Here is a 27,579-nt window from a genome sequence, read left to right as displayed (position 1 = left end):
CTTCAGAAACATCACTGATCCAGTGTCTTTGTCTTGAGTCTGCAAAACTAGTTAGCAGTCTTTGACACCTTGGAAAAATCCCTATGAATACCCTATGCCATCTGCTTAAGAGAAGCAAATGGTCACCAATTTTAGCAGATTGTTTATACTGTCAGGCAATGGTGACCAGAAAATTGTCAGAATGGGTTTTTCTCCTGAATGCCATGGATGTCACTCTATACTAATATTCATGCAGGTGATTTCCTTCCCTCCTTCTAGAAAATCTTGGGTTTTTTCATGGTATGAGAATTTACAAGCTCCATTTGTAAAATAACCCAAATGGTACCAAATATATTTAATATCGATTCCCAACTGTAAAATAATTGTTTTTGCTTTAGATCAAATTGTAAGACTCCTGATCATTTGTTTAAATTCTACACTTCATACCTGATCAGTGATAATTCAAATAAACTTTGTATTCATTGGTTTATGCAGAAAAGTAGACTTGGAAGTTACTGTTAATTGGAAAAAAAACACATTTTTGGACAGAATGACCCTTGATTATTATTGTTTGGGATTTAGGAGAGTCGTAAGATAAAGGTGCTCCTTGACCTGGTGGCTCAGCAGCCTTTAGAGGCCTCAAAGTAGTTTACAACCGTTACATTACTTGTGAAATCACTGTTATGTGGGTTAATATGGTAGCCTATGAATGAATGACCAGATAATCTATTTTGACTGGTGTTAGTTAAGGGAGGAATGTTGGCTGGCACACTGGAAAAACTCCGTGTTCCTTTTTGAGTACTGCTTTGTGATCTTTTGCATCCACCTGAGCAGGGAAATAGGGCCTTAAATTTGCATGTCTTCCAAAAGGTGGTACCTCTTGCATTGTAGCTCTCCCTCATTACTGCGCTGAAGTGTCAGCTAAATGAAAAATCTCTTGACTCAGAAGTAGGAATGTTGACATGTGTCTAGAAATTTTGTTGTTTTATGGGGCATAAATCTGACAATCCAGAACAGCGGGAAAGTCAATTGAGATGTAATCCATTTCTCCCTCCCACAAGAACTAGGCACTATTTCCTCTGCTCTCTGTCCTGGTATTACTTCTGTCCCAACCACTCCTGGAAATACTACTAGATATGCCTTTGATACTCCAACAGTAACTACACTTTCACAAAGTAAGGATACTTGGTGCACAGGATTGTATGTGGGCCTCATGACACTGTATTCAAACGAAAATCAATCCCAGGGAGGCCAGGCTCAAAAATATTGCAGGGTGTGGGCGGCACAGTGGCGCAGTGGTTAGCACCGCAGTCTCACAGCTCCAGCGACCCGGGTTCAATTCTGGGTACTGCCTGTGCGGAGTTTGCAAGTTCTCCCTGTGTCTGCATGGGTTTCCTCCGGGTGCTCCGGTTTCCTCCCACATGCCAAAGACTTGCAGGTTGATAGGTAAATTGGCCATTATAAATTGCCCCTAGTATAGGTAGGTGGTAGGGAAATATAGGGACAGGTGGGGATGTGGTAGGAATATGGAATTAGTGTAGGATTAGTATAAATGGGTGGTTGGTGGTCGGCACAGACTCGGTGGGCCGAAGGGCCTGTTTCAGTGCTGTATCTCTAAATCTAAAAAGTTTGTGGGGTAAGTGCCCTGTGAGCACTTGTATTGGCATGGGTGTTTGCCCCAAATATTTAAATAATCCTATCCCCAGGATTTGAGGTGGGATCATGGTGAGGCAAAACTGGCAAGTGGAAGTTCAGCTCTGCTCCAATGTACTTCTGTTGGCACAACAATGCTATGGAATGCTTTGTTTAAACACCAATCACCTGTATCATGTGATCAATGTGTGTCTGAGACCTGGCTGACATAATCAACCTACACAAGGAACTTGATCTACGTGTTGGTCTTGTCACATACAAAGGAAAATATATTGTGCCGGATCCACCTTGTTACTTAGCAATTAGGATTTCAGTTACCCTTATCCTGCTGAATAAAGAAGGTTCACACTGTTTGCACATCACACTGGTAGTAAACAGCAATTTCCAAGCCAGGACTCTTTACAAGTCTCTTAAATGCCATGCAAATCTTAGTCCAATGATGGTGACATATTTTCAGGGATGGAGAATTAATGAATTTCATTTGCACAGATTTTCAAAAAGCATTTGATAAAGAATCACTTAAAAGATTGTTTCGCTAAAATTGAAGCACGTGAAATTAGAGATCGGCTTGTGGCATGGATAGGAAACTGGGATAGAGACAGTAGTGAATTGAAATGAAAGGAATGTTCTTTTTGATGCATAATTTATTGTTATGAACAGGTGAGAAGGGGTTCCCTCTCAGCCTTTGCCTGGTTTAACCATAACAGGGTTTAACTTTAAAACACTGTTTTTAGCTCCCCCTTAGTGAATCCTTGTTCACCGCTCCAGTTGTAAGGCAAAGAAATCAAACCGGTTTCCTTAGATTTAAACAAGAAAGGTAGAAATTTATTAATCTTAAACTCTAATCCGGTTAATTTTTTAAAATTCATTCATGGGATGTGGGCGTCACTGGCCAGGCCAGCATTTATTGCCCATCCCTAATTGCCCTTGAGAAGGTGGCGGTGAGCTGCCTTCTTGAACCGCTGCAGTCCATGTGGGGTAGGTACACCCACAGTGCTGTTAGGAACGGAGTTCCAGGATTGTGACCCAACGACAGTGAAGGAACGGCGATACAGTTCCAAATCAGAATGGTATGTGACTTGGAGGGGAACTTGCAGGTGGTGGTGTTCCCAAATATTTGCTGCCCTTGTCCTTGTTGGTAGAGGTCGTGGGTTTGGAAGGTGCTGTCTAAGGAGCCTTGGTGCATTGCTGCAGTGCATCTTGTAGATGGTACACACTGCTGCCACTGTGCGTCGGTGGTGGAGGGAGTGACTGTTTGTAGATGGGGTGCCAATCAAGCGGGCTGCTTTGTCCTGGATGGTGTCGAGCTTCTTGAGTGTTGTTGGAGATACACCCATCCAGGCAACTAGAGAGTATTCCATCACACTCCTGACTTGTGCCTTGTAGATGGTGGACAGGCTTTGGGGAGTCAGGAGGTGAGTTACTCGCCTCAGGATTCCTAACCTTTGACCTGCTCTTGTAGCCACGGTATTTATATGGCTACTCCAGTTCAGTTTCTGGTCCATGGTAGCCCCTAGGATGTTGATAGTGGGGGATTCAGCTATGGTAATGCCGTTGAATGTCAAGGGGAGATGGTTAGATTCTCTTTTGTTGGAGATGGTCATTGCCTGGCACTTGTGTGGCGCGAATGATACTTACCACTTCTCAGCCTAAGCCTGGATAGTGTCCAGGTCTTGCTGCATTTCTACACGGACTGCTTCAGTATCTGAGGAGTCACGAATCGTGCTGAACATTGTGCAATCATCAGCGAACATCCCCACTTCTGACCTTATGATTGAAGGAAGGTCATTGATGAAGCAGCTGAAAATGGTTGGGCTTAGGACACTACCCTGAGGAACTCCTGCAGTGATGTCCTGGAGCTCAGATGATTGACCTCCAACAACCACAGCCATCTTCCTTTGTGCTAGGTATGACTCCAGCCAGCGGAGGGTTTTCCCCCGATTCGCATTGACTTCAGTTTTGCTAGGGCTCCTTGATGCCATACTCTGTCAAATGCTGCCTTGATGTCGAGGGCAGTCACTCTCCCCTCACCTCTTGAGTTCAGCTCTTTTGTCCATGTTTGAACCAAGGCTGTAATGAGGTCAGGAGCTGAGTGGCTCTGGCGGAACCCAAACTGAGCGTCACTGAGCAGGTTATTGCTAAGCAAGTGCTGCTTGATGGCATTGTTGATGACACCTTCCATCACTTTACTGTTGATTGAGAGTAGGCTGATGGGGCGGTAATTGGCTGGGTTGGACTTGTCCTGCTTTTTGTGTACAGGACATAGCTAGGCAATTTTCCACATTGCAGGGTAGATGCCAGTGTTGTAGATGTACTGGAACAGCTTGGCGAGGGGCGCGGCAAGTTCTGGAGCACAGGTCTTCAGTACTATTGTCGGAATATTGTCAGGGCCCATAGCTTTTGCAGTATCCAGTGCCTTCAGTCATTTCTTGATCTCACGCGGAGTGAATAGAATTGGCTAAAGTCTGGCATCTGTGATGCTGGGGACTTCAGGAGGAGGCCGAGATGGATCATCAACTCGGCACATCTGGCTGAAAATGGTTGCAAATGCTTCAGCCTTATCTTTCGCACTGATGTGCTGGGCTCCCCCATCATTGAGGATGGGGATATTTGTGGAGCCGCCACCTCCAGTTGGTTAATTGTCCACCATTCACGGCTGGATGTGGCAGGACTGCAGAGCTAGATCTGATCCGTTGGTTATGGGATGGCTTAACTCTGTCTATCGCATGCTGCTTACGCAGATGGGACGCAGATAGTCCTGTGTTGTAGCTTCACCAGGTTGACACTTCATTTTGAGGTATGCCTGTTGCTGCTCCTGGCATGCCCTCCTGCACTCTTCATTGAACCAGGGTTGGTCTCCTGACTTGATGGTAATGGTGGAGTGGGGGATATGCCGGGCCATGAGGTTACAGATTGTGGTTGAGTACAATTCTGCTGCTGCTGATGGGCCACAGCGCCTCATGGATGCCCAGTTTTGCATTGCTCGATCTGTTCGAAATCTATCCCATTTAGCACGGCGATGGTGCCACACAACACGATGGACGGTATCCTCAATGTGAAGGTGGGACATAGTCTCCACAAGGACTGTGCGGTGGTCACTCCTACCAAAACTGTCATGGACAGAAGCATCTGCGGCAGGCAGATTGGTGAGGACGAGGTCGAGTATGTTTTTCCCTCGTGTTGTTTCCCCCACCACCTGCCGCAGACCCAGTCTAGCAGCTATGTCATTTAGGACTCGGCCAGCTCGGTCCGTAGTGGTGCTACCGAGCCACTGTTGTTGATGGACATTGAAGTCCCACAACCAGAGTACATTTTGTGCCCTTGCCACCCTCTGTGCTTCCTCCAAGTGGTGTTCAACATGGAGGAGTACTGAGTCATCAGCTGAGGGAGGGCAGTAGATAGTAATCATTAGGAGGTTACCTGGCCCATGTTTGCCTGGTGCCATGAGACTTCATGGGGTCCGGAGTCGATGTTGAGGATTCCCAGGGCAACTCCCTCCCTACTGTACACCACTGTGCCACCACCTCTGGTGGGTCTGTCCTGCCGGTGGGACAAGACATACCCGGGGATGGTGACGGCAGTGTCTGGGGCATTGGCTGTCAGGTATGATTCTGTGAGTATGATTATGTCAGGCTGTTGCTTGACTAGTCTGTGGGACAGCTCTCCCAACTTTGGTACAAGCCCCCAGATGTTAGTAAGGAGGACTTTGCAGGGTCAACAGGGCTGGGTTTGCCATTGTCGTTTCCGGTGCCTCGGTCAATGCCGGGTGGTCTGTCCGGTTTCATTCCTTTTTATTGACTTCGTAGTGGATAGGTACAACTGAGTGGCTTGCTAGGCCATTTCGGAGGGCATGTAAGAGTTAACCACATTACTGTGGGTCTGGAGTCACATGTAGGCCAGACCAGGTAAGGACAGCAGATTTCCTTCCCTAAAGGACATTAGTGAACCTGATGGGTTTTTACAACAATCGACAGTAGTTTCATGGCCATCATTAGACTAACTTTTAATTCCAGATTTATTAATTAAATTCAAATTCCACCTTCTGCTGTGGTGAGATTTGAACCCATGTCCCCAGAGAAATACCCTAGGTCTCTGGGTTACTGGTCCAGTGATAATACCACTACGCCACCGCGTGCCCTAATAACGACTATGAATATGTGATGCGAGCATGCTAGCATGCATTCATGATGAACACATTCGCCGATCGAGACAGAAAATGTAGAAGGAACAAAGGGGAAACGTTTGAGGCAATATCTGGTAGTTACAGTCCTTTGAGTTCAATGTGGAATCTTTGGTTGCGGCTAGGTCTTGCAGTTCGTTGGGGCACAGTTCACACTTCAGCTTGTCCCGATGTCGGAGTCTTTTCTCTCTTGAGGTTTATGTGTCTTCCGTGGGTCCGGTGGCTTGGGGGGGAAAGCGAGAGAGAGCCAGCCAGGAGAGAGCAGCTTTCTTGTTCCAGGTTCCAGTTCAAACAGCCTTCTGTTCCTTTCTCTGTGGCACAATTCGAAAAACCCCAAGTTGCCTAGCAGGCTAGTCATGTGACTAGCTCCTTATTTGGAACAGTCTCTCTTGTGAGGTTTGTGGATTGTACCTTAACAGTCTCTGGAATGCGTTTCCTTGCACCTTTCAATGTTTGGTGATCAAAATCAGTTTGGGTTAATTGGAGCAGGGAACAGTCCTTTGTCTCCACAAGCAGCGTCTCTTATTTTGCAAATGCCCTTCCAGCCCAGTGTCCGGTGATCTTCAAACAAGCCATTTCTTCACTCCAGCAGCAGTTTAAAATCAATGTTCATATGACAAAATTAATATGCCTCATTCTTGGCAGGTGGGTGTCTGCATGACACTATGTAGCAAAGTGTTAGAGTGATTGATGAAAAGTATTTGGGGATCAAGTATGTATTCATTAAAAGCTTGCTTGCAGATCCAAAAAGTGATCAAAGTCTGATGTGTGATGGTGGGCTTCATAGTAAGAAGTTTAGAATATCGAAACAGAACTCTGAAAGGTCACAGACCTGCATCGTTAACTCTGCTTTTCTCTCTCTCTCCACAGATGCTGCCTGACCTGCTGAGTATTTCTCGCGCTTTGTTTTTATTGCAGATTTCCAGTATCTGCAGTATTTTGTTTTTATAATACAATAATACAATTATATGGAGTGCCAGTCAAACTTCAACTTGAGTATAGGTTTTGAACACTTAAGATCACATGATAGTTAAGGATGACAAAGGCCTTTATTGCAAGGGGGATGGAGTATAAAAGTATGGAAGTCTTGCTACAACTGTACAGGGCACTGGGCCTACACCTACAGTACTGTCTACAGTTCTGGTCTCCTTACTTAAGGAGGGATGTACTTGCATTGGAGGCAGTTCAGAGAAGGTTCACTAGGCTGATCCCTAGGCTGAAGGGGTTGTCTTATGAGGAAAGGTTGAGCAAGTTGGACCTCTACTGATTGGCGTTTAGAAGAATGAGAGGTGATCTTATTGGAACATGTAAGATTCTGATGGGGGCTTGACAGGGTAGACGCTGAGAGGATGTTTCTCCACGTAGGAGAATCTAGAATTGGGGGTCACAGTTTCAAAATAAGGGGTCTTCCATTTAAGACGGAGATGCGGAAGACTTTCTTCTTTCAAAGGGTCGTTAAACTTTGGAATTTTCTTCCCAGAGAGCAGTGGAAGCTGGATCATTGAACACATTCAAGGCTGAGTTAGACAGATTTTTGATCTACAAGGGAGTCAAAGGTTATGGGGGGGGGGTGCGGGAGGAAGTGGGCGGCAGGCAGGAAAGTGGAGTTAAGGCCACAATCAGATCATCTATGATCTTATTGAATGTCAGAACAGACTTGAGGGGCTAAATGGCCTACTTTTCCTATTTCTTATCTTGAGGTTATTCAGACTATCTTAGTTCATCCAGAATGTTCTTTTGTCATCAGGATGTGGGCAACACTAGTAAGAGCACATCTTTTGTTTTGAGCAGGTGATGGTGCTGTCATGATGGTGTTAGTTCGGGGCAATTCCAGGATATTTATTCAATAACTGAGGCAATGGCAACATTGGGGCGGCGCAGTGGTTAGCACCGCAGCCTCACAGCTCCAGCGACCCGAGTTCAATTCCGGGTACTGCCTGTGTGGAGTTTGCAAGTTCTCCCTGTGTCTGCGTGGGTTTCCTCCGCGTGCTCCGGTTTCCTCCAACATGCCAAAGACTTGCAGGTTGATAGGTAAATTGGCCATTATAAATTGCCCCTGGTATAGGTAGGTGGTAGGGAAATAGAGGGACAGGTGGGGATGTGGTAGGAATATGGAATTAGTGTAGGATTAGTATAAATGGGTGGTTGATGGTCGGCACAGACTCGGTGGGCCGGAGGGCCTGTTTCAGTGCTGTATCTCTAAATATGTCCAACTGAAGGACATCAGATGATGGTGTTTCCTTGACAGTGCTGATCTTGTTATTTGCTGTGGTTAGAGGTCATAGGGGGATAATTCTTGTTCTTGAATTTGTCCATTGCATCAATGTTCATTTCAAGGTATGTTGCCAAAAATTGTGCGCAATTCACAAAGCCATATTTAGAATATATCGAATTACAATAATCTGTTTCAGCTTCTAATCAACTGCTGGTGAAATACATGTGAGTAATTGGTTAGTCTCTTGTTAATAACTGATAACTACTTCACGTTAACTAAGTACTTTCAGTAACTACTTTACTTTTTTTCTTCAGTGGACCCCTACTCTGTACAATAATATAAAAGCAAAATACTGCGGATGCTGGAAATCTGAAATAAAAACGAGAAATGCTGGAAATACTCAGCAGGTCTGGCAGCAGCTGTGGAGAGAGAAGCAGAGTTAACATTTCAGGTCAGTGACCCTTCTTCAGAACTCCAGAGTTCAGAACTTCAGAGTTCTGAAGAAGGGTCACTGACCTGAAACGTTAACTCTGCTTCTCTCTCCACAGCTGCTGCCAGACCTGCTGAGTATTTCCAGCATTTCTTGTTTTTATCCCTACTCTGTACATATCATTTCTCTTCTAATGTGCATTACCCAATATTTTTAAATATTTAACATTTATTTGTCTTAACTCATTAGCTTAATTTGTCTTAACTTTGAGTATTTATATTGGTCAGCTGGCAACATAGCATGATGTCAATAGTAAATATGGTACGTAGGAGAATCCTTGTAATGCTTACAAATGCTGGCTGTCTCTGACTCCCACATTCTACCCTCTGTAAAATTGAAGTCATCCAAAACTCTGCTGCTCGTGTCTTAACTCACACCAAGTCCTGTTCCCTTATCACCGCTATTCTCGCTGACCTGCGTTGGCTCCTGGTCAAGCAACGTCTTGATTTTAAAATTCTCATCCTTGTTTTCAAATCTCCCATGGCATCATCCCTCTCTGCCTCTGTAATCTCCTCCAACCCTTTGAGATATCTGCGCTCATCTAATTCTGGCCTTTTGAATATCCCCGATTTTAATTGCTCCGCCATTGATAGCTGTGCCTTTATTTACTTATTTATTTTATTTAGAGATACAGCACTGAAACGGGCCCTTCGGCCCACCGAGTCTGTGCCGACCATCAACCACCCATTTATACTAATCCTACATTAATCCCATATTCCCTTCCACATCCCCGCCTTCAGTTCTGGAATTCCCTCCCTGCACCCCTCCACCTCTCTACTACACTTTCCTCCTTTAAGACATCCTTAAAACCTACCTCTTTGAGCAAGCTTTTGGTCATCTGACCTAATATTTCCTTATGTGGCTTGGTGTCCTATTTTGTTTTATAATGCTCCTGTGAAGCACCATGGGATATTTTATTACGTTAAAACGCTGTATAGATATAAGTTGTTGACTGGCAAACAAGTTCCTATAGAGCTTAATTGCCTCCTAGACAAACCTTTTTGTTTATTTCTCATCACCTGATTTTGGTTGTCAAGGCGGTTTTCAATCCAGGCAGCTCTGTTGCCCTTAATGCCATGAATCATTGTTGTCTTGGATTGAGTTCTGATTTCTGAATACACCTAACTTGGAAATGTAGGAGACCTTTATGTATGAATGTGATGATCCTTGGACAACAATTCCCAGAACCCTATCACTGGAACAACCAAATTGCAACAATAATGAATCTGACTGCTGACTTTTCAACCCTCCTAAAAGAAACATACTTTTAAATAACCACATTGTGTACAATTAAAAAAAGAACTGTTATTACGTAGTCAATTAATGCTATAATTTCTGCATATTGACAAACTTGCATTGTTCATCATATTGTGTATTTCATTGAGCTGCGGGCTGTGCTTGATGGCCAAAGCTTAAACAAATGGTTAACTATTTACAAGCATAAAAGAATACTTGTCAAAGTTTTTTACGTTTTTTGTTTGACAATCTGAGCCTAGTTTATGATCTAGTAAACTACTTTCATTTGTTTTTAGATTAAAACTCTATTCAAAAATGATTTGATCACTTGTTTCGTAACATACCTCTAACTTCTCTTCTTGACCATGTATGTCCAGTTACCAGTGCAGGAAACTGATCTGTACTTTTTCAGTATAAATACTGCCATTCGACGGTTAGCTGTTGCACAAGGGTGCTGTGGGAAGGGGGAGCAATCTCTTTCATTCCCTGGAAGATAAATGTGCAGATTTCAACTCTGTACCACTCTTGATTGCACAACCAAAATATTTTGTCCTTCACACAACGAAATAGAGAGAATCTGCTTTCTATATAGCACTTTTCATAAGTCCCAAAGTGCATTTCATAGAATCATAGAATGGTTACAGCACAGAAGGAGGCCATTTGGCTTGTCATGAAGGTGTCGGCTCTCTGCAAGAGCAACTCACCTAGTTCCACTCCCTCGCCTTCTCCCTGCAGCCCTGCATATTTTTCTTTTCAGATAATTATCCAATTCTCTTTTGAAAGCCACGATTGAATCTGCCTTCACCACAGTCTCAGTCATTGCATTCCAGATCCTAACCACTTGCTGCATAAAAAAGTTTTTTTATCATGCTTTTGTTGCAAGTCACCTTAAATCAGTGCCCGCTTCTTGATTCTGCCACCAATGTGAACAGTTTCTCCCTATCTACTCTCTGTTCAGACCTTTTATGATTTTGACCACCTCTAACAAATCTCCTCTTAATCTTCTCTTCTCCAAGGAGAACAGCCCCAGCTTCTCCAATCTTTCCGTGAAACTGAAGTTCCTCATCCCTGGAGCCATTCTTGTGAATCTTTTCTACACCCTTTCTAAATACCTTTGCATTCTTCCTAAGGTGCAGTACCCAGAACTGGACACAACACTCCAATTAAGGCCGAACTTGTTTTATACAGGTTTATCATAACTTCCTTACTTTTGTACTCTATGCCCTGATTTATAAAGCCCAGTCTCCCATATACTTTATTATCTGCTCGCTCAACCTGCCTTGCCATCTTCAATGATTTGTGCACATATACCCCCAGGTCCCTCTGGTCCTGCAACCCCTTTAGACTTGTATCTTTTATTTTATATTGCCTCTCTTCGTTCTTCTTAACAAAATGAATCACTAAACACTTCTCTGCATTAAATTTAATCTGCTAATTGTATACCCATTCCACCAGCCTCTATGTCCTTTTGAAGTTTAAGACAATCCTCCTTACAGATCACAATACTTCCAAGTTTAGTGTCATTCCCAAATTTTGAAATTGTACCCTGTACACCCAAGTCTAGGTGATTAATATATATCAAGAAAAGCAGGAGTCCCAACATCAACCCTTGGGGAACCCCTCTATAAACCTTCCTCCAGCCTGAAAAGCAACCATTAAACATTACTCTTTGTTTTCCTGCTACTCAGCCAATTTTGTATCCATGCTGCTGTTGTTCCTTTCATTTCATGAGCTCTAACTTTGCTCACAAGCCTGTTATGTGGCACTTTATCAAATGCCTTTTGAAAGTCCATGGACATCACATCGACTGCATTGCCTTATCCACACTCTGTTACCTCAACAGAAAACTCAAGCAAATTAGTTAAACACAATTTGACCTTAATCCATGCTGGCTTTATTTAATTAATCCGTATTTGTACAAGTGACAATTTTGTCCCAAACTATTGTTTCTAAAAGCTTCCCCATTACCAAAGTTTCGATGGGGACTGGCCTGCGGTTTCTGGGCTTGTCTTGCATGCTTTTTTGAACAAGGGTGTAACATTTGCTGTTCTTCAGTCCTCTGGTACCGCTCCTGTACCTAAGGATTAAAGAATTATGGTTAGTGTCTCTGCAGTTTCCACCCTTACTTCCCTCAGTATCCTTGGATGCATGTCATCCGGTCCTGGTGCCTTATCAACTTTAAATACAGCCAGTCTATCTAATGCCTTATTTATATCAATTTTTAGCCCATCGAGTGTCTAAACGTCTCCTCTTTCACTAGGATCTGGGCAGTATCTTCCTTGGTAAAGACAGATGCAAAGTACTCATTTAGTACAGCCACTGAATGAATTCTGAAGTGTAGTCGTTTGAATATACGACCAGAATGCTCGTCTGAATCTTTTTGATATTTCAATAGTTAAATGTATATTTATGGTACATCATTTTTTAGTGTTCTGGTTTTTCCAATATGGTTTTCCCCCAATTATTTTGTAGCTTTTAGCTGCCAATGAAACATTTTGTTGAATTGATTTTCACTGGAAATAAAATCAGAAACAAACAGTGCAAAATGTTAAATTGCAGGTGATGTTTTCTGTAGCAAAGGGTACTGGTTCAATCCCAAAATAACCTGCTTCCCATGAAGGTATCTTTCCATTAGATGTTTTGCCATCTGTCCAATAAATGCATTTTCATGTACAAAAAAGCAAGCTTTCTAGTAATTGTAGAGCATACAAGATTATCAAATCCACTGTATGCAGTCTTGTTACGAGTGAAGTGTAACTTTTTTTCAAAGAAAAATTCTGATTGTTGTAACATAACAATTGCAAGTGCAAGAAGGTGTTTAGACTGGTTTGTATTGGATAAGTAATGCTTCATTACTTTACTTATATTTACTTGTTCTCTTTTTATGTGCACTTATAACATTGTATTTTTCTGTCCATGAATACAAGGTGAAGAATAGGGTGGTAGGAAGCGAATCTGAATGTAAATTTCCTAGCATCTAATTCAGCAGGTTTCTCAGTTTCATGTTGCTACCAAAGCACGCTAATTAAAATCAGGTTAGTGACGTCTGTAATCCTTTATAAAACTGGATGATTTACTTAATGTATGAATGATCTTTATTTAGTCGTTAGTGCAGATTATATCTATCATTGTAGCTGTTAAGACAGCTGAAATGATTGAAGCCTTATGGCTTAGTTCACAAATAGGCCTGTCTAGATTCAGTCCACACTTGTTCACTGGAGAATCTTGCTCTTTTGGTTATTGTAACAGTAAACCTAAGAGTTTTGCAGTTGCAGCATTCTGTCAAATTTGATGGTTAGTGAAAACTATATTAAACTTGATATGATTTAGCAGAACCCTTTGAGCAGATCCATTATCTGGTGGTTATGAACAGGATGATCGATGGCAGACATAGTTTCAAATAGCTGATGGACTGAACTTGTACATGATAGTTGGGCTTGGCTAGTTTGTGAAAGTCAGCAGAACTCCTGAGATTAAATTAGTTACTTTTTTTATGTTGGAATTGGTTGCCATTTTTAGGAGTGAGCAGTATGATGTGAAAGGCGGTTGCGATCTGAAGATATATTTAAGAGGATTTGGGACAGCAGATTGCTGGGAGATAGTTTTTTTTACTGGCCATAAATTTTAGAAGCGTAGAATACTACAGCAGAGAGGAAGGCCATTTAGCACATCATGCCTGCATCAGTTTTCTGGAAAAAGATCCATTCGCTGCCCTTTTTCCTATTTCCTTTTTAAGTTTTCCTTTCAAAATATTAATTCACTTCCCTGTTAAAAGCTATCATGATATCTGCATCCACCACTGTTTTAGCATTTCATGTCCTAGCAACCATCCATGATCCCTCCCTTCTCTGGTGATCTAAAATTTATGGGCTGTCATTTTATTTTCTGTACTCAAACAAGTACATTCAGCTTTTGCTGTACCCCACCCCCCCTCGCCTTTTGCTGTACCCTACCCCCCTTCGCCTTTTGCGTTGGAAGTTTTGAATGAAACATCTACTTGGAAGTTTTCCATTGATTAAGAAGAAATCAAAGATATAAAGACATTTAAGATAGAAAGAGGGCAGATAATAAATTAGTCAAACCTCCAGAGGATACAACTCCTGGTCCAGATAGATTGCATCGATGCATATTAAAAAAGCTGGGGAGGGGAATAGGAAAGGCACATATATAAATTATATTTTTATATTGTATTTACATGTGTAATATATATATGTATATAAAGACAGGGCTAAATTGTGGCGAGTCGAAGAGACTTAGTAGTTGGCAGGAAAAAAGACAGAGGCGCAAGGGGAGAGCCAACTGTGCAACAGCCCCAACAAACAAATTTCTCTGCAGCACCTGTGGAAGAGCCTGTCACTCCAGAATTGGCCTTTATAGCCACTCCAGGCGCTGCTTCACAAACCACTGACCACCTCCAGGCGCGTATCCATTGTCTCTCGAGATAAGGAGGCCCAAAAGAAAATATAAACATTAATTTTTAGATATGCATATTTATTTGTATGCATGTGTGTGTGTGTATATATGTATATATATGTATGTATGAGTGTATATAATATATATATATATGTTTGTGTCCAGAGCACTATAGATCAATTAGCTTACTGGTGGTAGAAAAGATAATACAATCTTTACAGATAATTGAAGCAACATTTAGAAACTGAAAGTGTAATAAAATATAGTCAGCATGAATTCTGAAAGGGAGGGCCATGCTGGGCCAACCTTATTGAATTCTCTGAAGAAGTAACAGAGGGTAGATACAGGTAACGTATATATTTGTATTTTCAAAGAGCCTTTAAGATATTGCTTAGTAGATTCATGGCTAAAGTCAAAACATGTGGTTTTAGGGGACAAGTAGCACAATCAATAGCAAGTTGGCTGCAAATTAGGAAACGCAGAACAGGGGGTAAAGGTAGCTACCCAGTCGTGCAAAGGATGGGAAGTGATTTTCCATGAAGATTGGTGCTGGGACCACTGTTGTGTACCATTTGTATAAACAATTTGGACGTTGGAATCAGAAATACAATTTCAAAATCTGCAGACTATTCCAAATTGGGGGCTGCAGTTTATAGGAAGGTATTAAACCTGCAAAATGAGTGTGTAGTTGGCAAATGAACTTAAAATATAAATGAGGTGCTACGTTTTGGCAGTAAGAATAGGAGGCCACGTACTCCTTGGAAAATAAGTGTCCAAATAGGCTAGAAGAAAAGGAGTACAGATGCACAAATTATTAAAAGTAAAAATGAATCAGGCCATAAAAAACAGAGATGTATTTCTAGAAGTTTAGAATCTTTAATATTAAAGAATTTGATAGGGTAGACATAGAGTAGATATTTCTACTTGTGAGAGCAGAGTTATAGCATAAATATAAGATGGTGCCTAGTTAATCCAACAGAGAATTCAGAAGAACCTTCTTTACCCGGAGAGTGGTCAGAATGTCGGACTCACTACTAGGAGGAGTAATTGAGGAGACTAATCTGGATGCATTTAAGGGAAAGCTAGATAAACACATGAGGGAGAAAGGAATAAAAGGAAATGTTGATGGGGTTCGATGAAGGAGGGTGGGAGGAGGTTCGTGTAAACACTGGCATGCACCTGTTAGACCGAATGGCCTGTTTCAGTGCTGTAAATACTATGTTGTCCATTTTCTTAACTGCCAGTTTTTCTTAATTTATCTGGACTAGTTCCCTTTTTATCTTGAAATTTCACAGTAGCTGACTGCAAAATATTTTGCAAGGAACTTCGCTAATTGCATTGCGCTCACTAACCCTTTTTTTATGTGGCTGGCTGTGTGCACCAATGGTATGAGGGATGATTGTAACCCAGCTCGTCCAGAGGAAACTAAACAGGTGCACAGTTTAAAATCACCTGGTAGACTTATCTGCTGATGACACACTCCCTGTCTGTAGTCTTCCATTTTAACCTGTTTTTATTAGTAGGCGTGAAGGATACTTGCCAGAAACCAGATAAACTTTCTTTAAATAATCAGATCGGGATGCAGTGATATCAGCAGAGCCTGACTGGTATTTTGACCAATGACCTAAGTGGGCAAGTGGCCAGGAGAAGTCCAAACAGGTGAATTTTGTAAACTTTTTTTAACCTTGCTTCTGGAGCAGGAGTGATCGCTCATGTCTTAGAAGGGCTCCTGGCTTCCTGATTTCAAGACCCTCCCAATAAATCCCTCACCTGACCGACATTACTCTTGCTCAGGCCAGCCGGCCAGTTGCCTGCAGCTTTTGGCCAGATTCAGATGGATGAAGGGGGAGGGGGGGTAGGCACGCAAGTAGGGTCTGGTCGTTGAGATCCTCTGGGCCTCAGTCTGCTCAGGTCAGGATTGATTCCCACCCGCCAGCCTAACTTAAAATTGGGGCTGTGGTGTGACTGACTGCCTCCCTGGCTTAAAAACTGGGCTGTCTCAATTGGATAGTCATGTAAAATGAAAACTTTATATTTATAGCTAATAACCCTGGAATGATCACAAAGCAATTATCTGATCTTAAAATTTGGATGACTATGTACGATACAATTTGTATTTTGTTCCTCACTGTTTGGCGTTGATGTCTGGTCTTCAGTCTATCATGGTTGATATTGTATAGTACAAGTATGTTGTTTAGACTTTTGGAGTAGTTATTCAATTGCCTTGTTAACCATGTTAACAAAACTGTAACGTTCCAAATATAAATTAGTTTGCTCTAACATACATAAACTATCAGTCCACAATTATTCTGTAAATACAAACCATAATGCTTAATAATTGTTTGTTAATCATGGAGATAAAGCAAATCGTGTCTGGCTAACTTCATTGAATTCTTTGAGGTAACAGTAGGTTGATGGGTATATGAGCAGAAACATAACTGACCCAGCCATCTAAGTACAGTGGGTACAAGAGCAGGTCAGAGGCTGAGAATTCTGCGGCGAGAAACCCACCTCCCAAAGCCTGTCCACCATCTACAAGGTGCAAGTCAGGAGTGTGATGGAATACTCTGCACTTGCCTGGATGAGTGCAGCTCCAATGGCACTCGAGAAGCTTGAGACCATCCAAGACAAAGTAGCCCAATTGATCGGCACCCCATCTACCACCTTCAACATTCATTCCATCCACCACCGTGCACAGTGGCAGCAGTGTGTACCATCTGCAAGATGCATTGCAGCAACTCAACAAGGCTGCTTCAACAGTGCCTTGCAAATTGGCAACCTCTACCACCTGGAAGGACAAGGGCAGCAGATGCATGGGAACGCCACCAACTGCAAGTACCCCTCCAAGTCACTCACCATCCTGACGTGGAAATATATCGTCATTCTTTCACTGTCAGTGGGTCAAGATCCTCGAGCTCCCTTCTCTCTACCACTCCACCCCCCCCGCCCCCCGGCCTCAATAGCACTGTGGGTGGACCCGCACCAGATGGACTGCTTCAGTTTAGGAAGGCGACTCAGCACCACCTTCTCAAGGGCAATTAGGGATTGACAATAAATGCTGGCTTTACCAGCATGCCCACATTCCAAGAATGAATAAAAAACAAGATTGACAATGTACTAGAAGTATAATGTGTTGAATACATGGCATGTTATCTGGATTTAAGCACACAGGTATGATGTGGCTGTAATAGGCTTACTTGATTCCCATTTTCAAAATAATTTGTATGGGAATTGTACATGCTTCTGCTAAATAGTAGTAAAATGTGTTTTTAACTAATGTTAATGCATAACGAGCTCATTTTAGAAAATTGTGTTTAGTTCTATAATTACAGCATCATTAAAAAAAATCACTGGGGTTTTTTCTGGTGAAAGTGTGCTAAACATTCAGTATGGGTATTACTAAGATTGGTGCAAAAGTGCTGGTGTATAGAAACCACTAAATTTTGAATTACTAAATTAATGCTGAAAATACTTCGTGACTTGCACATACTACCTTAGCTGAGCTTTGGTGGTAGGTTACAGAGCAATGCAATGAGAAATTTGTTGTAACATCTTTGTGACAGGTGGAAAAAACTATTAATTGTACTAAATGTGTTAAAATTGTGCTGCAAACGTAAGTGGGTGTGACAATATAATGAGTAACTCCAAAAATGTGCAGTATTTAAAATGCTGATGCTAATTTTTGGCCACTTGGCTATTCAACCTTCAGCATCTTCATGTTGTTTTAGAGGGACATCTGTTGACCAGCCTTAAAAATGAAAAGCACTTTAAAACATTTTTGAAAATAAGGTGTCTTTTGTAGTGTTGGTAACTGTAACACTTGAGGTTTTGAGTCGGTTAACCACAGACCTTTTTAGCTGTGGCAAATTTAAAAAAAGGCGTGTTGATGTATATTATGCAATATCAGCATTTGTCTTTTTCTAAATTATATTTCCTGTATTGCATTACCCAATTATCTGTGGTTTACTACCTGAGAAATATTTCCTTCACCCAAATTCTTATGTAAAATTAATAATTCTTGCATAAAAATAGTGGAAACAGTACGGGAACATACTTTATTGCCACTGTGCACTTGTTGCACATTCTGCAGCTCGGATGCATGGGTGCATTAGGGCTTGCAGAATTGATTATGAAGCAAATGTTGCTAAGCTAGTATTTTCATACCTTAAATGCTGTGCATCCATCCATAGAAGTATGAAAACTAGCCAGGTTAGTCACTTGCAGAATATTTCCCACGGATCAGCACCCTCCCTCTGTATGTTGAAAAGTTTAATTGAATACTGATCGCTGGCAGAGATTGGGGCATTTGTAAATTTTTTTGTATCCCTGAAGCTTGTAAAATATTGAGACTACTTTGAAACGCAGCAACAAAGCACATGTGGTACTGTGGGATTATCATTTACTTCAGTACCCTGTAGAATTGATTGCTCAGAATAAGTTACGATTGGAAACTACTGTACTTATACTGAAACTGCGAATGCAGCTCATGATTGGTATGAATTTTAAAGTAAGGCACAGCTCTACAGAGGTGGCAGCCTCATTATTTTGTCTGTTGTGCTGACACAGTCACCAATTACGAAAGTTGTATCATGAAGCAGTTTTGTCCCCAAAGTCTTAATTAAAATGGCTAATTTTTACTTATTTCTTGTTGCCAATTTTCTCTAAGGGGAACTGTGAAGACAACATTTAATCTCTCCAATTTTAGTAGTGTGACATATTGTCATATGGAAACTTGCTATATATTTAATGTATTACAAGGGCACTTGTATTAGTGGAGTACTGTGGTCCTCTCTCATTCTGTAAGGACAATTGACAGCTCTGGCAAAGCATTGAATACATGCTGCTTTATGTACTGAGCATCCAAGGCATTGTCAGATTTGGCTCGATTTGTAAGGTTTACACTATAAATTGTCTACAGCTTTACTTATTTTCACTGTTTTCTCTTTCAGCTCAACAAATGGTCCTAGTACAGGCAGCTTGCATTTTAAACCTCTACTGCTGGATTTTGGTATACAGTAAGTGCCTTTATTAATAGTCACAGTGCCTCCAATATTATAGATCAGATCAGGAGAAGTAGAGTTGATGCTGTCTACACTGTCTTCAGTTGAAGTGAAATACAGCTTGAGTAAAAATGGAGTGATTTTAGATGAATTATATAAGGTGTGAGTGAGAAATGATTGTTGCAACCACAGTTACTTTTATCCATGTATTGCTTGGCTTAATTCCAGATTTAAAATAAAATCATTGTTGGGTTTTATATTATGGCACCCCTTTAAGAGGCTGTGTTTTTTAAAAAAAAGCTTTCATTTATATAGCGCCTTTCACTACCTTGGGACATCCTGAAGTGCTTTACAGCCAATGAAGTATTTTGAAGTGTAGTCGTATGTTGTATTGTGAAAAATGTAGCAGCCAATTTGGGCACAGCAAGCTCCCACACACAACAATGTGATAATGACCAGATAATCTATTTTGGTGATGTTGATTGAGGGATAAATATTGAATAGGACTGCTGCTCTTCAAAATAGTGCCAGGGGATCTTTTTACATCCACCTGAGAGGTCAGACGGGGCCTCAGTTTAACATCTCATCCGAAAAGCAGTACCTATGACAGTGCAGCACTCAGTCTGTACTGCAATGGAGTGTCCGCCTAGATTTATGTGCTCATGTCTCTGGAGTGGAACTTGAACAGACAACCTTCTAACTCAGAGGTGAGAGTGTTACCAATGGTGTTATTGCCTGTAAAAGGTCGATCTCCAGCAATCAGGAAAAAAGCTAATGTCTCCGGAGCATTTATATTGCTGGAAGAAGTGTTACTGCCACTGGAAACCTGCCCCTTTTAGGTTGTATTTTGGAGTCTCTTGATAGTAAGGGTTGCCTTGTTTACTTTACAGTACTACTAAAACTGCGGCTGTCACCAATAGTAGTGTAGCAGTGCAGTTAAGGGGATTCATTTCATATTAAGTTTTTGGTGAGGGAGGAAAAATTCTTACCTGGCAGTGATATGAAAATCAACTTTAGTTCAAGTTTACAATGCCAATAATGAACATCTTTTCAGTCTTGAGTCTTATATAACTTTTGTAATATGCTAAATGCAGTTAACTCTGTTTAAGTCTTTGAGTTCTTGAAATTAATTCAAGATGAATAAATTCCTCCAATATTTATACTTTTGAAATTTCTTGCTAAAATATTCATTGTAAGGAATTCATTGAAAATTTTAATTTGTCCAGAGCAGTTGTATGATTTATTCAAATCCAGAAATAGCACTTTTTATTGTAGGGAGACCAACATTTTCCATATGCTAATCTGGAAGAAAACTGAAATCCATTCAGTTGTTTCAGTATAAATTTTTGGGAGAGGAGAACGGGAAAGCGAGAGGAGAGTATTGTTATATAAATTAACTCGGAGACATTTCTTTAATTGTATCAAGTAAATGATTAAAATGGAACATGAATCTTGTGATATGTAATTGCGCACTGACACGGAACACAAAGACTTGCTGGTTGATAGGTTAATTGGCCATTACAAATTGCCCCTAGTATAGGTAGGTGGTAGGGAAATATAGGGACAGGTGGGGATGTGGTAGGAATATGGAATTAGTGTAGGATTAGTATAAATGGGTGGTTGATGGTCGGCACAGACTCGGTGGGCCCAAGGGCCTGTTTTAGTGCTGTATCACTAAACTAAACTAAACAAAAGTCCGAGTGTATCAAGCCTGTGTCCTCAGTACCTTGCTCTATGGCAGCGAGGCCTGGACAATGTATGTCAGCCAAGAGCGACGTCTCAATTCATTGCATCTTCGCTGCCTCCGGAGAATCCTTGGCATCAGGTGGCAGGACTGTATCTCCAACACAGAAGTCCTCGAGGCGGTCAGCATCCCCAGCATATACACCCGACTGAGCCAGCGGCGCCTGAGATGGCTTGGCCATGTGAGCCGCATGGAAGATGGCAGGATCCCCAAGAACACATTGTACAGCGAGCTCGTCACTGGTATCCGACCCACCGGCCGTCCATTTCTCTGCTTTAAAGACGTCTGCAAAAGCGATATGAAGTCCTGTGACATTGATCACAAGTCGTGGGAGTCAATTGCCAATGATTGCCAGAGCTGGCGGACAGCCATAAAGGCGGGGGTAAAGAGTGGCGAGTTGAAGAGACTTCGCTGTTGGCAGGTAAAAAAAGACAGAAGCGCAAGGAGAGAGCCAACTGTAATACAGCCCCGACAACCAATTTTATCTGCAGCACCAGTAGAAGAGCCTGTCACTCTAGAATTGGCCTTTATAGGCACTCCAGGTGCTGCTTCACAAACCACTAACCGCCTCCAGGCACTTACCCATTGTTTCTTGAGACGAGGAGGTCAAAGAAGAAGAATTATACCATGCTGATAATTCAGTTTCATCCTTGACCTCGATTGTTTGCAGTCACCTTTTCCTTTGAAATTAATTTGAGTTTAGTGTGTAAAACTTACAAAAACACAAGGGGCTAAATTGTCAAATGAGGCGCAGCACACGCGGGATATGTGCGTCGCGGAGCTGCCACGATATTTTGCGCGGCGGCTCATTTACATTGGGGGGGTGGGGGGGTGCGGAACGCCCGTCCCTGATGGCTTAGAGGGGGTGGCTGCTCCGTCCCCTGCAATGGTGTCTGGAGCCATTTTTCAAGCCCTTCTGTTGCATTTAAATTTTTAAAGTGACAGGTTTTGCAATAAATTGAAATAAAATTTTATTCACACTTCCAATCACCTCTTCCACCCCGCAAATGAATGATCCATTTATTTTTTGTCCTATTCTTCCCAAAAAAAACCACGACCGCCGCTCTCCGCCGAACTGTCTTTCTTTTAACCTTCAGCCCCTTCCCACCATCCCCTCAACCAATCGTGTTTGTTTTTGCCGCTTTCCGCCCGTCCCCCCTCCCCCGAAAAATTCACTCCTCCCCCACCCACCAGTGGCACACCTCACATCTCCAAATGGAGATCCGAAGGCGTGGGAGTTCCGGCCACTGGCTGGAATATTGGTGTGGGACGGCCGTCAGGACAAGGCAAGTGTTTATGCATCGATTAAAATTTAGTTAAGTGAAGGCTCCACCGCCGAGCAGCAGGGAGGCCACGCTGAGGCCTCGCTGCCGATGGTAAAATGGGGCGGCGCCTTCATGGTGTTGAGGCCTGTGGTGGGCCTTTCCCGGAAGTATTTTCTAGGCCCCCTTGCCACAACCCCTGACGTTGGGGGGCTGGTAAGATTCAGCCCAAGTTCCAACATGCACTAACTATTCCAATTCAGTAGTTTGTTTGCTGTATCAATTTTTTTTTTTTACATAACTTGGTTAACATATCTAACTTAAAAACTGTTTTTACTTGATTAAATTATTTGGCTGCCTTTGTTTTACTTTAGTAATATACTGTAATTGCATAATTCAATGTAGCCAAGTATTATTGATTCACAAACTAGCTTGCACAAGTTTTGGGTTTTGATGCTAGATATTCTCAGATTCAAAATCGCCAGTCATTCTCAGACATGTGATCTGGAGTGCTTTTTAGCCCAATATCTAGTTAAACGATAACAACTCTGAACATAGAAATAAAAACAGAAAATGCTGGAAATGCTTAGCAAATCTAGCAGCATCTGTGGAGAGAAACAGAGTTAACTCTGCCTGACCTGCTGAGTATTTCCAGCACTTTGTTTTATTTCAGATTTCCAGCATCTGCAGTATTTTGCTTTTGGTTATACTGGGCTTGTTTTCCTTGGAACAGAGGAAGCTGAGAGGAGATTTTATTGAGGTGTATAAAATTGAGCGGCCAAAATAGAGTGGATAGGAAGGACCTATTTCACTTAGCAGAGAGGGCAATAACCAGGGGGCATAGATTTAAAGTAATTGACAGAAGGATTAGAGGGGAGTTGTGGAGAAACTTTTTATACCAAGGGTGGTGGGGGTCTGAAACTCATTGACTGAAAGGGTGGTGGAGGCCGGAACCCACATCACATTTAAAAAATACTTGGATATGCACTTGAAGTGCCATAAACCGACATGACTATTGACCAAGAGCTGGAAAGTGGGTTAGGCTGCATAGCATTTCCTCGGCTGGCACAGACATGTTGGGCCAAATGGCCTCTTTCTGTGCCATAAATTTTCTATGTTTCTATTTTATAACCAATCAATGGTAGGCAGAGATAAAAAAAACAATAAAATGCACAAAGTGCAGAAGCCATTTGATTTTCATTTTATTGATATTGTTATGGACAGGTGGTAAGGGGTTTGGGCGGTTCCCACTGTTAACCTCCCAACTGACCGCAGTCATATTTAATTAAAATGATGCTTCAGCCCCTGAGTGACTTTCGGGTCAAATAAACTGATAAATGACAGGTTTTCTCTTGGGTTAAAAATAAATAACTTTTTAAACAAATCCTGAAATGATTGCAACCTCAGTAACACACACGCATACATACACAGGAATACAAAGAGTGAAAAGGGTAAGAGGTAGTTTAAAGTCCCAAGTGAAGTAAGTGTTCGTGGTTTGCAAAAGATTATTGAGTCTTCTAGGGAGGAAAAATCTTTTTTAAAAAGTAGCAGGCCTGTTTATTCACAGTCTTGAACTTGTGGAGGTAATGCAGAGCTCTCATGGTTGTAATACAGCCCAAAGCTGGTGGTGTGTAGTTTGTTACCTTCACAGATGGTTAGTCTCAAAGCCACTTTGTGATGTCTCTGTTGTGGTGGCTGTTCTTGGTAAGCTTTCTGTGATGTTGGCTTATTCTCCCCTCTCTCTCTCCAGAGAGCTACCTTTTTAAGGTCAAAATCTCGCTGTTTCTGATGGGAGACACATGGCCCTCTTCCCTGTTGGGACCAGACAAGGCTAGCATGATAACTATGGCCATTGTTTGATGTCTGAATGGGAATCATTCAGTTATGATGCTGCTTCACACCTTATTCATCTTGGTTTGGCTATGAGTGAGACTGTCTCCAGCATCCTCTGTTAGTTCATTCATGTCGGTCAGAGTCATTAATATGCAATAGCTCCTTTTAATTTCAAATGGGATTTCCCTAGAGCTATTTCAGAGGATGTTAACGAGTCTCATCTTTGCAGACGAGTTTGTGGATTTCCAGAACAGGAGGGGCCACATGGCTGCTACTCCATTTTAACTGTGTATAATGTCCCATGTTCTTGTGATTTTGTTTAGCAGTTGACTTTTTAAATTCCTACTTCCTCCATTTCATTGTTTATTTCATCACGGCTTCTTCCGTGCATGACAATATGAATGGAATGAAAATCAGGTGAGATCTATAACAGGCAGGTGATCTGCTTCACCAGGTTGTCAGCCAGCCAGTGAAGTTAAAAATTCCCCCAAACCAACTCCCCCCCAACGTCCCCAGTGTCATTATAGGCCTTTTGCATTATGTACATAATTACATATTGCCATGCTTCAACTTTTAGAAAGATGATCTGAAACAATCTCAGGGTGGTTACAAAGTATCGATAAAATAACAGTATAATAGTTTTCCATTCCTATAATACAGACAAGACTGTAATTTTAAAACCGTATATTTCACATCCTTGGGATGTCCCAAAACACTTCACAGCCAATAAAGTACTTGTGAAGTGTAATCACTGCTGTATTGTAAGCAAACATGGAATCCAATTTCTGCACAAAATCTCGCAAACAGCAACAAGATAAATGACCAGAAAATCTGATGTTGGGATAAATGTCAACAAGAACGCTCTGTCGTGCCATGAGATATTTTTACATCCACCTGAGCAGTCTGGCTCTTGATTTAACATTTAATCCAAAACCTCACATTTCTAAGAGTCCAGAATTCCCGTAGTATTGCATTGTGGGGGAAAACAAATGAGCCCCAATAGACTGCATATTCAGATTGTCAACCTAAGAGCTTGAAAACTGTAATTGATTTAGCTTGCATAAAATATTAATGTATTTGTATAGTCAACATTATTGCTGTGCAATTTTAGTCATCTGAACTTGAAATATAATGCATTTTGTTTTACTTGATTTCTTGAGCATGAACTATTTTAATAAGCCACAGAAATTTTCTTCAATGTTGGCGATTTAAAAAAAAAAACTAGCAAACTGGGAGAATATGATTTTATTTTAATCCTCTCTTTATGTAGGTTGCACATAAAGTAATGCAGCAATGCAAACAAAATGAAAAACTGTTCCAAAAAGTTCTGACAATTGTCATTTCGTGATTTAATAATTTGATTGTTCAATGGCAAATAAGTTTCAATCAAATGTGTTGTTGCGTGGACTGTTAGTCTGCAGAATTTCTCCATGATTTCTCAAATAATAAACCCTCAAAGACAGTGGAGAGACTTCCTGAGGGCCAGAGTGGGAATAAACGCAGTAGAATGAGCCAAATGTAGTAGACAGCACTGGCAATAGGTCATCTTCCCTCACACGTTCAATCATGTAGCGTTTGAGATGGAGGGGAGGCATACAAATGGCATGAGGAGAACACTTTACAAAATCTAAACTTGAGTTTTATATTTAAGTACCCAATTCTATTGTGGCAAAATAGATTTTTTTTTTTGCGTGTGTTGCCTGCATTGGAATATTATCTGTATTGCTAGCTTCAGTATTTAAGGGGTTAACTCCCATACATTATTACTTTTTCCCCTAAACAGTAAGCCCAGAGCCTAAAAGTTCAGGCTCTCAATGGTGTTCTGAAGTGCATCCATGCTGCTTATATGGAAGGTACTGAATCTGTCAACAATGGGTAACCCCTAGGAGTCAGTTCCTGGAATCCTCACATTCACTGACCAGCATTTTGTGCCAGCAATAAAAGATTGCCTTCATTCGAATAGCCTTCTGGTTTGAATAAACCATGAAAGGTAAATTGTCTACCCATTATTCTACAGGTAGACCCCAGACTGAACCCTCTGTGATCAATGTGACTGGCTTAAGAATGTCTCTTTCAGTCTGAGGTCTGTGAGTTTGTGGCCAGCAGTAAAGGGCCTGAAACATTACTTCTGTTTCGCTCTCCACAAATGCTGCCTGGCCTGCTGAGTATTTCCAGTTTATCCAATCTTTTTTTCATACCTAAAATTCTCCATTCTCGTAAATCTCCTCTGTACCCTCTCCAGTGCGACCACGACTTTACTGTAATGAGGTGACTAGAACTCTATGCGGTATTTGAGCTACAACTCAAACTAGTGTTTTATACAGCTTAGCATAACCTCCCGCTCTTATACTCTGGGCCTCGGCTAATAAAGGAAAGTATCACGTATGCTTACTTAACCCCATTATCTACCTGCCCTGCTACCTTCAGGGATCTGTAGACATGCACTCCAGAGTTCTTCTGTTTCTCTGCACTCAGTATCCTACCATTTATTGTGTATTCCCTTGCCTTGCATTACCTCACATTTCTCCAGAGTGAATTCCATTTGCCAGTTTTCTACCAACCTGACCAGTTCATTGATCTTCTGGCAGTCTTTCTTCCTCACTATCAACCGCACAACCAATTTTTGTATCATCTGCAAATTTCTTAATCATGCCCCCTACATTTAAGTCTAAATCATTTGATATATGCTACGAAAAGCAAGAGACCTCGTACTCAGCCCCGTGGAACCCCACTGGAAACAGCCTTCCAATCACAAAAACGCCCGTTAACCCTTTGCTTCCTGACACTGAGACAATTTTGAATCCATTTTGCCACTTGCCCTTGGATCCCATGGGGTCTTTTTTTTGACCAGTCTGCCATGGCTGCGTGGGACCTTGCCAAAAAGCCTTGCTAAAATCCATGTGAGCTACGTAAGAGGCGCTACCCTCATTAGCCCTCCTTGTTATTGCCTCAAAAATTCAATCAAGTTAGTCAAACGCAACCTTCCCTTAGTTCTGTGCTGACTCTCCTTGATTAATCCGTGCCTTTCTAAATGATGATTTATCCTGTCCCCCAGAATTTTTTCCAATAATTTGCCCACCACTGAATCTAGGCTGACTGGCCTATAATTACTCAGTCTATACCTTCTTCCCTTTTGAAACAACAGTACAAGATTAGCACTCCTCTGCCACCATGCCTGTAGCCAGAGGGGTTTGGAAAATGATGGTTAGAGCCTTCATAATTTCCTTTCTTGCTTCTCTCAGCCTGGAATACCTTTCATCTGAACCTGTTGATTTTATCCATTTTCAAAGATGCTAACTCCTTAATATTTCATCTCTCAGTATATTTATACCATTCAATATTGCACACTCCTCCTCCCTTACTACAGTGTTTGTATTGTCCCCCTCTTTTGTGATGACTGTTGCAAAGTATTGACCCTACTCTTGGTTATCCTTTTGCTCTTTATGTATTTATAAAACATAAACTGCAAAAATGCATTAGCATTTTTTAAGACCTTTAGACCAATTAAAGCAAAGTGTTTTGAAAAGTTTAAACTGGATTTCGGCCAGACATCTTCAAGGCTGAAGCTTATCTT

The 27,579-nt window shown here is 41.6% G+C and overlaps 1 protein-coding gene across 1 annotated transcript in view; it reads left to right on the top strand.

Annotated features, from left to right (window-relative positions):
- Positions 1 to 27,579, top strand: part of tmem131l (transmembrane 131 like) — a 210,237-nt gene that overhangs the window by 50,539 nt on the left and 132,119 nt on the right. Inside the window, exon 4 of the mRNA XM_068040695.1 lies at positions 19,116 to 19,181. Within this exon, the coding sequence (XP_067896796.1) occupies positions 19,116 to 19,181 (66 nt within the window). The remainder of the gene's footprint in view (positions 1 to 19,115; positions 19,182 to 27,579) is intronic.

Source organism: Heterodontus francisci, chromosome 1 (assembly GCF_036365525.1).
Source record: "Heterodontus francisci isolate sHetFra1 chromosome 1, sHetFra1.hap1, whole genome shotgun sequence".
In the NCBI taxonomy this organism is placed as follows: Eukaryota; Metazoa; Chordata; class Chondrichthyes; order Heterodontiformes; family Heterodontidae; genus Heterodontus; species Heterodontus francisci.
Note: the sequence above shows the minus strand (reverse complement) of the source record. Positions and strands in the feature narration are given on the sequence as shown.